Source organism: Elephantulus edwardii, unplaced genomic scaffold (assembly GCF_000299155.1).
Source record: "Elephantulus edwardii isolate Elephantulus edwardi_28Jun2011 unplaced genomic scaffold, EleEdw1.0 scaffold00033, whole genome shotgun sequence".
NCBI classification, from domain to species: Eukaryota; Metazoa; Chordata; class Mammalia; order Macroscelidea; family Macroscelididae; genus Elephantulus; species Elephantulus edwardii.
This window is the reverse complement of record NW_006399783.1, coordinates 12164028-12177288: the sequence shown is the minus strand read 5'-3', so window position 1 is coordinate 12177288 and position 13261 is coordinate 12164028. Positions and strand designations below refer to the sequence as shown.

The 13261-nt window shown below is 45.3% G+C and overlaps 1 protein-coding gene and 1 pseudogene across 1 annotated transcript in view; one reads left to right on the top strand and one right to left on the bottom strand.

The window, feature by feature from the left end:
• STK10 (serine/threonine kinase 10) overlaps positions 1-13261 on the top strand; it is a 173091-nt gene that overhangs the window by 156945 nt on the left and 2885 nt on the right. Inside the window, exons 15-18 of the mRNA XM_006884349.1 lie at positions 650-774; positions 2434-2622; positions 4062-4187; positions 8253-8366. Of these exons, the coding sequence (XP_006884411.1) occupies positions 650-774; positions 2434-2622; positions 4062-4187; positions 8253-8366 (554 nt within the window). The remainder of the gene's footprint in view (positions 1-649; positions 775-2433; positions 2623-4061; positions 4188-8252; positions 8367-13261) is intronic.
• LOC102866977 lies at positions 5181-7144 on the bottom strand (annotated as a pseudogene).

The window sequence follows — 13261 nt, the reverse complement described above, 5'->3', positions numbered from 1 at the left end:
TTACCCTCTCCCCCTTTTCAGAAGAGTAGATAGTGGCAAGAGACCATCCCATCTTCCTCAGCCATCCTCAATTGCCCCACTGGAAAAGTCAAAAGTGCAGAACAAAATGTACTTAAAAATACCTCCCAAGGACATTCTGTGCTCTATGGTGTGGTTGGCAAAATTATAAGCAGAGGCCTGGAGAGGCTGTTTACCCAGCCTAAAATACAGGCGAATCTGAGGGCTTAATGGTAGGGAGTTGCTGGCTAATTCTAAGGAAGGCACCTTGCTGACAGTGTGAATCCACCAACAGCTCTGAGACAGAAAGGTGGGTAATCTCCTGTGCTATTTACCACCTCTGAAAACTCTCTGGAAGGTCAGCAGTTTGCTAGCAGTAGGTTTTTGAAAGACCAACCTTGATGCTGTGTTCCAACCTCAGTTACAGGTTTCTCTGGCTTCTGACTGTAATGCTCTCTGCTCTTCCACACTGCTGGGAGTTGCCATGGGTTTGAAGGAAGTTTGTGGAAGCACCGGGTCAGATCAGCATATAGTATAAATGAGATATCAAGTGCCAGGTGATTCCTCCACACTGTAGAGTGAGGCAGTCTGGTGGAGGAGAGGGCTTCTGGGCTCTCCCTCCTCAGCGCCTCACGATGGTATGTCTCTGCAGATCGGGAGGCAGCCCTGTGGGAGATGGAGGAACACCACCTGCAGGAGAGGCACCAGTTGGTAAAGCAGCAGCTCAAAGACCAGTACTTCCTGCAGCGGCATGAACTTCTGCGCAAGCACGAGAAGGTGAGGCGTCTGGAACTGGTAGTAATGTCTACCACCAAAGACGTGCATTAGGAGGAGGGGTCTTAGAGACTGTCTGTATCCCCAAGAGGGACCAGTGAGGCCCTGGGAAATTCTTCCATGAATATCCCACCTGCTAAGCTTGTGTCAAGGTGATCTGTGGGGACAATCAGCCAAACAAAGTAACAGTCAAGCCCTTAATTCACTTCTGGCAAAGGGCAAGTTACAAGTAAAAAGAGAGCTGCTTGATGCCTCCAAGTGTTCCAGGTTTCTGCAGCACAGAGGGAACCTCATCTCACAGCTAAGGAGTCCCAAATAAAAGGGTCCTGGCTTTTTAAAAACCTGAGGGATGGGCTAGGATCAGGGACATGATGAATCAGTGATCAGAGGTCTCAGCAAAGGCCCCTGGGAAGGACTTCAGTTGATGGTCCTCCCACCTCCGAAAGAAGGAGGCGCCTAGTCTGGTGGTGCAGACATGCATGGCTGGCCTGGCTGGAGGCCTGTGCCCAACCTTGCATCAAGACTGGTTCTCCTCCCAGCTGTCAGGCAAAGCCTTGTCATTTCTCTGGTCCAACCAGAAAGATCACACATGGGTTTGGCCTGGTTCCGGACTCCTCACGTCTGATGGGGACATTCAGGAGCAAGAGACCAGCCAGAAGACAGCTGGCTTAGTGGTCCCCTCTGCCAACTCTAACTCCAGATAGGTGTGTCTGTCTTTTATTCTTTTTCCTCTTTGCTTCCCCCCCACCCCCCATTTTATCTTTATTTCTCCTTTTTCTATGCTTTTTCTTGGAATACTTTTTTAGTTCCAGTTTAAATGCCACCTCTACCAGAAAGCCTTTCCTACAACTTCTCGGACCAGATAAAGGCTCCCGCTCTGTGTTCAGAGCACCCTCTACTTCCAAGATAATCATCTCAGTCTTGGTTCAGTCTCTAGAGAGTGGATGGAGATCAGCAACACAAGTCTGAACACCTAAATGTGAATAATTGTAATTCCTAAGCTAAATAGAAGTCAGCAGTGGACTGTGACAGCTCAGAATAAGAGTATCCAACACAGCTAGGAAGTCAGAGGAGGCTGCCTGGAGGTGCTGAGTTTTGAAATACAAATAGGTATTAGGTGAAGGAAAAAGTTCATATGTGTCAAGGCTTCAAAATACAAATTTATATCCTTCACCAATAAAGCTGAATTGTACCCTTAGTGCATATTTTTGCTTTGAGATATTAGCTAATGTGGCATACTGTTTTCTTATTTGAAGAGGCATTTAGAATATAAACATCCAAAATTTCACTGATCATAATTGCTGAAGGGAGACAGAAAATGTCTTAATAGTACACCAAAATCCCACCAAGTTACTGCTGGTTCTAGCAGCCTAAGGTGTATATATAGAGTTTTCAAGGCTATGACCTTTCAGGAGTATCTGCTTCTTTCTTCTGAGTCACCACTGTGTGGGTTCAAACCGTCAACATTGTGGTTAGTAGCTGAGTCCTTAAACTTTTGTGCCACTCAGGGATTTCTGTCTAACAGAACAGCTGAATAAGAGGCTTTGCCCAGGTAAGCATGCTGGACCACAGGGTCTTGGACTGTGGAGCTGAGTGCAGGCTTTGGCCTCTGGCCACACAGAGTGCAGCTGACCTCAGTCCCTTGGGGTGTTTCCTCTTCAGGAGCGGGAGCAGATGCAGCGCTACAACCAGCGCATGATGGAGCAGCTGAAGGTGCGGCAGCAGCAGGAGAAGGCGCGACTGCCCAAGATTCAGAGGAGCGAGGGCAAGACGCGCATGGCCATGTACAAGAAGAGCCTTCACATCAATGGTGGGGGCAGCGCCTCTGAGCAGCGTGAGAAGATCAAGCAGGTGGGCCTGGCAGACGAGTGTGGGTGGGCGGGGCCTGTGGGCACGGTGGGCGGGGCCACGAGCGTAGTGTCTGCCAGTGGAGTTTGAACTGACTCATATAGATGACCCTCAAGTGGTTTTTCATAGGCAGTTATATAAATACAAATGGTTGATGTAGCAAATGTTTTGTTATATATGTTTAACCACTATAAATATTTTTTAAAAAACAGGTAGCACAGAACCTTAGAAGGGAGTCAAGTCATATTCGAAGGCTCCTGCGTGGATCCACTGGGTGAAACGGGAGCTTGGTGTGACTCTGAACTCCCTAGCTTTCTTATCACTATTCCCTTTAACATGCCATGTTTCTTCTGTCCAGATACACCACTTCCTCTCACCCACCAAGACCTCTTTCATGGGTTGCCCTGTGTGGCTCCAGATTCATGGAATTAGAGGCTCCCATGAACCTCGGGTGGTGAACGCTCAGCTGTTCTAGCACACGTCACATCACAGTGCCCCATCTGCTTGGGGCAAAAATAGCTGTGGTAACAACATGAGGGTGGCTGAGTCTGACCTGCTTCATAAAGGAGAACTATCCCCACCAATAATATCAGTAGCACCATACAAATGACTACATGGTCAGGCAAGCCATCCCACATGCTCCTGCACCTATTTTTGCCAATAATTGGGTCTTATGTTCATTGCAAGACTCACAGACTTTATTCACAGTTGTGGGTTTATTAGGAAAATAGGTTGTGGATTGGGGAAGGAAAAGACTATCACACAATGTAAGTCCAGGTTTAGCCCAGCAATCCCAAGCCAGGTTTATAGCAAGACACAGTTCCTCAATTAGTTCAAACAGCTGCTTAGTTAACAAGTAAAAGTCTAGGTTCAATTCATTAGTACAAATAAAAACCTTTGGTTTCCTCAATCATTCAGCAAACTTAATTTCAAAGCAGTTACAAATCAACTTTTCCTTCAATCCTCCAGCAAGCATAACTCTAACTGTGACTCCATCTCCAAGGTTCCTCTGGTCACACCTTGCCACGTTATTTCATAGCAGTCTTTTTACTCCCTCTAAACTACCATCTTTCATAGTGTCTTCACAGTTCCTCCTTCACCTTCACCACCTTTTTTCACAGTGGAAAGAGCTCTCTTATATTGGCCCCACAGTTGTTGATGATTTACAAGACCATATGTCTGCAATTAAAGTAGCTAGAGACCAGCCCCCTCCACAAACAGGGGCTAACACAATGGCTAGAAAAGCCAGATTTTAAGGGTTCTGACACCCCAGCCTCCATCAGCCAGAGGCTCCTCAAGGGCAGAGCTGGGTCTTAGCTTAGGATGAGGGCTTAAAATCGGGACATAGTCTAGATGCTGCTGGACACTGGATAGAGCCAGCAAGCTCCCTCGCAGCCCCCAGCCAGGCCCACTCTGAGGCACCCACCTTCTCTCTGTTGCAGTTCTCCCAGCAGGAGGAGAAGAGGCAAAAAGCGGAGCGACTGCAGCAACAGCAGAAACATGAGAATCAGATGCGGGACATGGCGGCCCAGTGTGAGAGCAATACATACGAGCTGCAGCAGCTTCAGGTACTGCCCTGCTGCCCTCACTTTGCAGTGCAGAAATCTTTCCCTCCACCACACTGCTGGGTTCCCCGAAGCACCCAGCTCTCAGGGACTCCACACACGGCTGTCTCCTGTTCAGACCAGCTCAGGGGGTTGGTTCCAGGCCTACCTGCACTGCCCTTGTGCTGTGTAACCTCGGGCAAATTGCTCCATTCTTCCTTGCTGTTGTCACATCCACAGAATGGACTCAGGGTGGGTAACAATTCCTATTTTGCATGATTGGGGTTGTTGTTGTTAGGTGCCATCAAGTCAACCACAACTCATAGTGACCCTATGAACAACAGACCTGAACCCTGCCCTACCCTGAGCCAACCTTACCGTCTCTGACACATCTGACTGCATTGCCACGGTCACTGTATCAGTCTGTTTCATCCAAGGTCTTCATCTTCTGGACTGACCCTCCACAACATTCCAAGCATGACGTCCTTCTCCAAGGACTAGCCCCTCCTGACAACATGCCCAAAGTATGTGAGACAGAGTTTCAAACTCCTTGCCTCCAAGGAGCAACCTGACTGGATAAAGATTTCAAAATAAAATAGTGGAGCTGAAAATGCCTTGTCCAGGGCCAGGCAGTGAGCATGCAGCTAAATTTTCAGTCATCATTGTGTCCTGGATATTAAGGAGCCCTTTGATGACTGCTTTCCTTGTAGAGATCTCTCTCTTTCTCTCTCTCTCATTGCTGTCAAATGGGAAACAACTGACCCTGCATTGGGTTTCCAAGGCTGTAAATGATTAACAGCATCACTCACTGTGAACTACACAACTCGTGCTTCCTCTAGAGATCCCAGATCCCTCTGAGATTCTTTTTTTTTCCCTGAGGGATGTACATTTTATTGGAAACTTTAAATGCTCATCAGACAACACATTTTCATTTTCATGTGGTCTACACAGAAAATGAAAGCTTTTTCGACTAGGTGCAAGAAGATAAAAATCAGGATGGACAACCAAAGGACCCCCTCAAGAATGTTCTTTTGCCACAACTTCTCCAATGTGTCCCATGATATAGGAGGCTTGCTCTGGGAGGTGGTCATATTCACCTGTTAAAATCAGCTGAAAGCCTGTGATGGTCTCCTTCAAGGGTACCAGCTTCGCCATAAACCCATGAAGATCTTAGCAGCTTGGAATGGCTGAGACAAGAAACACTTTTCTTGTCTTTTCACTTTTTTCTGTGCACAAGACACAATCAACTTATCTTCCTCAGGAAGTTCACCCATACACAGGATAGCAGTAATGTCGTGGAGAGATTTGTAGTTCTGTAGCTCTTTTTGGTTTTGGTGTGGTTTTTTTTTTCCACCCCATGGGCAACATCATAATGTTCATTGGCAACAATATTGGGGTCCATGATGCAGGTAGAATCTAGAAGATCCACAGCTGGATAGATGCCCAGCTCAGAAATAGCACAGGACAGGATGCTACAGTGGTAGCATCCAAATGGGCAAAGGTCATAGCAGGAATAGGAGGAGTCAGATCTCCAGCAGGCACATGAATAGCCTGCACAGAGGTGATAGGTCCTTTCTTAGTGGTGGTGATTCTCTTCTGCATAGTCCCCATATCAGTAGCCAAGGTGGGCTGATAGCAGGGATTCTGCCCAGTAAGGCAGATAGCTCTGAGCCAGCCTGGGTGAAGCGAAGGATGTTATCAATAAACAGAAGTATATCTTGGCCTTCTTGGTCTCTGAGGGTGTTCACCTGCTGTCAGTCCAGTCAAAGTTACTCCGGCCCAAGCACCAGGTGGTTCATTCATTTGATCGTACACCAGTGCCACCTTGGAGGTAGCATCTTTCACATTGATAAAACTAGACTCAATCATTACGTGGTATAAATCATTGCCATTACAGGTCTTTTCACCAACACCAGCAAACACAGAGTCACCACTATGGGCTTTGGCAACAGTATTGATTAATTCTATCATCACTACAGTCTTGCCAACTCTAGAAGTACCAAAAAGTCCAATTTTGCCACCCTTGGCATAGGGACCTGGCAGATCCACAACCTTGATACCAGTAACCAGAATTTCCCGCTCAACACTCATCTCTATGAACTCAGGGGCTGCCGCCGCGTGAATAGGAGCAAATTGTTTCATTCTGATGGCCTCTCTCATCAGTGGGTTCTCCAGTCACATTCTAGACCCCACCATGTAGGGGCTTGTGGGCTGTGTGGCAGCTGCTTCGGCCTCCAGGGCCTTACGGGGTCTTGGCCCTTCAATTTCGCTGCCCCAAACTCAGCTCTTGTTGTGGGCCGCCCCTGCAGTGCTGCAGCCCGGCAGAAACTATGAGGCCCAACCCGTCTCCTGCACCAAAGACAGGTGCCACCATTGGGCACATGGTGGCAGTCATCAGGGCAGTGGTGGACATCCAGTTTGACGAGGGCCTAAAAATGCCTTGGAAGGGCAGGGCAGGGATACCAGACTAGTCTTGGAGTAAGCCAGCATTTGGGTGAGAGGACCATTGTTTGGTTAGAGGCCAGAAGGCCCTGGATTCTGGAGCACCAATCAGAATTCCTGTTGGTCCTGAAACCTTGGGCAGAATCATGAATGTCATTGGAGAACCCTTTAAGTTTCTTGACTCCGGTTTGCAGCACACCTGTAATGACCTGGCCTCAGGAACGCGTCCCCAGAGCCCCCTAGTGGCGGATCCAGGTATTGTCAGAATTAGGAGAGGAGGCCAAATCAAACCTTTTGCGGGTGTGACGAAGCTATCCAGGCTGTCCAACCCATCTGGCCAGTGCTGGAAAAGCAAGAAAGAATGAAGGACATGTTACAGGCACTGAAGTCTTCCAGTCAAGGGTTATTCTGTTTGTCATGGTGTAATTTTTATTAGCTTTTCTCATCCCTGCCCATAGGATCTGTGTAAGGAGTACCTGAGAGAACCGATAGAAAGTGCCAAGCACAGCTCCTGGCATGTCACAGGTACTCGCTGCCATTGTGAATATTACTCCTGACTAGACCAGTATGTCTTGAAACTCAGAATAAAAATTATTGGGGTGGGGGACAGTGACTAGGGATGATAGAGAATTGATGCCTTTGAGCTGTGGTGCTGGAGAAGAGTATTGAATACACTATGGACTGCAAGGAGAACAAACAGGTTTGTCTTGGAGGGGATGAAGCCGGAATGCTTCTTGGAGTCAAGGATTCTGCAGCTTCGTCTGACATACTTTGGGCATGTTGCAAGGAGGGACTGACTGATCCTTGGAGAGAGACATCATGTTTGGGAGAGTGGAGGGACGGCGCAGGAGAGGAAGACCTTTGATGAGATGGACTGATTCTGAGAGTGGAGTGGTGGGAATGAATGTGTCGGAGATGGCAAGGTTGGCACAGGATAGAGCAGCGTTTAGGGCTCTTGTACACAGGGTCGCTATGAGTCGCAAGCACATAACAACAACAACAAACAAAGGGTGTTGACTGTTTGGAGAAATATTTACAATGTAATGTTAAGTGAGGGTAGAGAACAAGTTCTAGATTGTACAGGGAGAGTATTGCTTAATGATAGAGAAAGCCAACAATAAATGGCAGACAGTAAACCAGTGTGTGTAGTTGCCTATGTGACATGGAATTTTTGTTGTTGATAGCTGCCATTGAAATGAGTATGATCCATAACTCTATGAACAACACATAAATTTGGGTTTATTGCTGATCTTTTTTTGTTCTATTAAAATAAGATCCATAGGGAATTCTGGTAGCTGAGGCCTTAGAGAATTGCACTAACTCAAAGTGGTATCTATTCATTTTGAAAAATTCAAAACTCTGTGGAGATCCCAGAAAGGGAAAGTAAAAATTCCTATAAATACCCTCCCCCCAAAGTTGATAAGTGCTGTTAACATTCTTGCTCTGGACTATTCTCCAGGTACTGCTCATTGCAGGTATAGTTACCTGAGTTTAGCTTCATATACGTTTGGGGCTTGTGGTTGAGGAGAAGAAAGGAATGATTCTTTCATGTTGATGCCTTCATGGCTACATGATGATAGATGTCTCTCAACCCTCAGTGCCCGGCCTTCTGATTTTCTCACCTGTCCTGCCTGGGATTTGTTCCAGAATGAAAAATGTCACCTCTTGGTGGAGCACGAAACCCAGAAACTGAAGGCACTGGACGAGAGTCATAACCAGACGCTGAAGGAATGGCGGGATAAGCTTCGGCCACGCAAAAAGGTAACCAGGTCTAGGCTGGTGGACTCTGTGCTGTGCCTGGCCACAGGTTGGCCTGTGACATCTTAGATGCCCTTCTTTTTCTAGATTCCTACCTTGTAGCAGCCATAAAATAGTTCTTATCTTTTCCTACGGCTCCTTCTCCAGCTTCCATGTCTTGTTAAATGGCACCTCCATGTACCTGGATGCCAAGTAACCACTGAGTGATACATTCAGTTCCTTCATCTTCCCCTTCCTCCTTCTACCATGTGCCGGTCACTTTGCTCCATTTCCTTCCTCAGTGATACCCTCTTCCAATAAGGACTCATTGCTTCTCACCTGTTTACCCGAACCACCTTCTTAACCTAGGCTCCGTACACTAGGTCTTCAGCCCCCTTACTCCTCAAAGTCATTGACATCCTCAAAGACCTTTCGTCTGTGGGTATTTACCATATTATAAATGTAAACTAAGAGAATAATCGAGCCATGACACGTTTAGATAAATAACACATGTTTGTAAAAAATTATTAGTTTTTCCAAAACAAATGAAAAGAGTGGCATTGTTTCACATTTAGCAAATCTATTCCATCTTTAGTTTAAACAAGGACAGCTGTTGTATTTTTTATTTTAATTGAAGTATATAAAGAAAATCTGGCCTCACAGAGATGTGTGTTGAGAAAAGGGAATATTCGTGTAGCCTTTTTTAGAATGATTATGGGTATCTTTCTCTATAGTGCACCAAAACTCTACGATGAGATTTCTTGAGGGTTTTGTTTGTGGAGTTTTTTTCTTCCTTTGTGGTAGTTTCTTCAAGGTTAACTGCGTTTGCAGTGTGGAGCCCAAAACAGTAAACTATTCACACTGAACTCATAGGCCGTGCTAAAATCCTTGGTTAAGAATGTGGTTACTGATCTAAAAGTTAGTGGTTTGAATCCACCAAGAGACAAATCAGAAGAAAGAACTGGTGATCTTCCAAAAGATTACAACCACTAAAAAAAAAAAAGTATTAAGCTTGCATTTTGATTGTAACTTTTTATTTGTTTTTATCAGCATTATTAATAACAACTGGAAATCCAAATGTACTTTAAATGGTGAATACATACACAAAAACCACCTCCAAAAAAAATAAAAGATAAATGAAATGGTGACTACACAGCTGATATATAGCTGTTGTTGCTATGCGCCATTGAGTACAACTCATAACAACCCCAAAAACAACAGATCTGAACTCTGTCCTATCCTGTGCCATCCTCATTATCTCTGACATAGTCAAACCCATTGCTGCCATCACTTTTGTCAATCCATCTTGTTGAGGGTCTTCCTCTCTTTCACTGACCTTCGCCTTTCCAAGCATGATGCCCCTTTCCAGGGAATAGCCCCTTGTACCAGCATGCCTGAAGTATGTGAGACAACATTTCACCATCTCTTGTCTCCAGGAAGCACCCTGGCTTTATCTTAGAGAACTAAGATATATGTTCTTTTGGCAATCCAAGGGATATTCAGTACTCTTCTCCATATGTGTGGCCAGGCATTGGAATACTACACAGCATGAAAAAGGAACAAACTATCCACACATTCATCAGCTTGGATGATGTAAATGTATTGTGCTAAGTGAAAGGAGCCAAAGTATAAGAAGCTGCCTGGTACATAATATACATAGGAGCAGTCGCCTGGGATTCAGTCAGAAGGTCTGACCTAAAAGAGAAAGCAGAGACGAGCAGGCTGCTGATTGTAAAATTTCATATATTTGGCAATCCACATTCCCAAAGTGAATTACTTTTTTGAAATTTTAAAGGACAAAGACCTCCATCAGTGGCAAATCAACGCTCTGCGGAGTGAACAGGCATTGATTCTTAATTCTTAGATCCTTTCCCTGGTGAACACTGACTTCCATGCTTTCTACTTGAATAGAACTTTCACCCATGACCTTATAACATCACACATTGGCCATTTGATAATACTGGTTCACAATGGCCTGGAGATCTTCCAGATGCTAGTACCTTCCATTACACAGTATTTAAAAAATAGCACATCTATTGGTAACACCACCAATCTCATCTCATAAGAAAAAGCTTTAAACGTAGAGAAGCTATTACTCTCCTGGGGTGGAATTTTCTGAAGTTACCATCTTTTGTTTGAAAGCTCACATTTTGGCAATAAATACTGGGTTAGTTCTTTTCCTGAAGGAAAATGCGGTGTTCGTTTTCATGGATGAAATGTCTGCCACATACTCAGTATTTCTGCCAGTCATTCTTCTAAGTAAAAATGATGATCTGGAAAAAGACGCTCATCCAGCTCCAAGCTCACCCAACATCACAGATGGTTCTCTCTGGACAATCGTCATCTGTGCTCAGCACAAGTGCATGCCATGTGCACTTCCTGTCTTTTATCACACAGGATATTAGACAGATGTGCCATTGTAGTTAAGACTTAATAGGAATGTTCTTAAAAGCCTTAATAATAAGAGTTGTTATTTGTGCTATTTCATCACAAATATCAAACTAGTTTTGTGTTCCCTAATAAGTGCATGGTGGTTACAAAAGAAAACCTCTCCTACAACTTGGTGCCATTATCTAAATTAACTAACGTAACTAAATCCATTATCTACATTGATGTTTATTAATGTATTGAATAATGGATAAAACTCTGGAACTTTTACCCACCATTGTTTTAGTACCGTGTCAGAATTGTGAAAAGGTCAAATAACGTCTTTGTGTTTTGAATATAGTCCTGGCCCTCTCTTCCCCGCTGAAAGCATCTCAGAGACCATCAGAGGTCCACAGACTGCCTTTTGAGAATTATTAACTATTCATGTCCCAAGTAGGCTTTAGTACCCAAATAGTTCTCCATACTGTGCTGTGTGTGTGCAGTCCTTGTTTCCTAGTGGACTTTTGCCCGGGCTGTTCCCTTTGCCAGGAGTTCTGTACCCACCAGCCTGTGCTTGGCCAGCTCTGCTGATCTTCTGGACTCTGGGCAACTCCCACCCCCCTAGGGCATGTGAGTGCCTTCTCTGACAGCTCCCTATACTGGCCCCAGTTAGGCGATTTAGCACACAGTTTTAATCATTGTGTGCCATCATTAGCTTGTTCATTCATTTGTTCTTGTCATTCATTTGAGCAACAAATATATTGAGACATAATACCAAGTACCTCATTCTGTTTTAGGCATGAGCAATAATGGCAGGGAACAAAGTTCCTAGTGAAGGGAGGCCAACAGTGAACAAATATCTATCAGATAGTGCCCAGTGCTCAGGAGAAAAATCAGGAAAGTGAAAGAGATATGTTGTCTCTCTCACCCACTAAGACCTCACTTGAGGATTGAACTCTGGATACCTGAAGTCAGTGGTTCCCAGGAGCCTCACATGCACATAGCCATCCTTGAGCATATCACAGTGTCCTGTCTATGCTTATGTCATCATGTGGCAGGAGGACACAGGGAGGGGGCATCTGAGCAAACACCTGCTGAACCTGAGAAAGGGAACCAAGCAGATAACGAGGGGAAGGATTCCCAACACAGAAAAGTGTTGCCCTTGTCACATTCAAGGCAGCATCAAGGATGCTGAGGGGTAAGAGAGAGGAAATGAAGTCAGAGAAGTAGCAGGAGCCTCTGATTTTACTCAGTGGGAGTCAGTGGAGGGTTCTGAGCTGATATGGCATGATCTGACTTAGAGTTTTAAAAAGGCTCTCTCTGGTCCACCAGGATTCATGTTCGTTACAACACTATTCTCAGTAGCCAGAAAATAGAGATAACCACATGTCTGTCAGCAGATGAATTTGGATAAGCAATGTGAGCTGTGGTGGCCTACTGGCAAGAAGCTGTGCTATAATCCCGAAGGCTCGCAGTTCCAGGCCACCAGCCGCTCCATGGGCGAAGGATGGGCAATCTCCTCCTGTGTCATTAACTGCCTCTGAAAACCTGCCAGAGGGTCAGCCCTGGGTCAGTTCTGACTCTGTGGTACCCAGCAATATGTAGTTTATACACAGAATGGAATATATCCAGCCATAGAAAGAAATGAAGTTGTGATAATGATACAACCTAGATGAACCTTGAAAACATTATGCTTAAGTGAAACAAGCCAGATATAAAAGGCCAAATATTGTACAGCTCCACTTAGATGAAATGCCTCCAACAGGCAAGCATGTAGAGACAGAAATCGGATTAGAGATTACCAGAGGCCTGAGGGAAGTGATAAGGGAGGTATTAGTTAAAGGATACTGAGTTTCTGTTTGGGGTGATATTTTAGAAACAGTGATGGTGGTTGTGTAACACTGTTTTTATGTACCTGCAAAGGCGTACCTGGGAGATCCTGCCGACACAGCTCCAGACCACTGCCATAAACCAGTCAAATGAATCCCCCCGCCCCCTGCCCCCAAGTTATCTTTAACTTGCCGCAAATGACGGCAAAATGTGCTTCTAAGCACGGTCGTCGATTTAAAAGAGTGAGGCATTGTGTTAAACTCTCTGTACTATAAAGTGTGCAATAGCACTATGAAGAAGTTATCAGGCTCTCCGGTGGATGCTGCTGTGTCAGCACGCGGGAGCCCGGGTTCAAACTCGAAATAAACTTTATTAATTCTGCTAAAAAAAAAAGAAGCTATCAATATTGGAAGAATTACCAAAACGTGACACAAGGATTTGTCACATGCTGCTGTTAAAATAGCTCCAGTAGACTTGCTCTATGCAGGAGGGTCACGGGGTTAGGCCTGCCTGGCTGGCTGCGTGAAGAATGTCTGTGGAGGAGCCATGGCAGAAGCCAGGGAAGCAGGAAGGAACTGGTTGCAGTAGTCTTGGTCTTGGACTAGGATGGCACCAGAGAGGTGAGGAGAACTCATTCACCTGTCTGATGGTTTTCTTTGGAATTTTTGCTAGTCTCCAGTTTGGGGACATTAGGTAAGCCATCATACTTCCCTGTGCCCCAA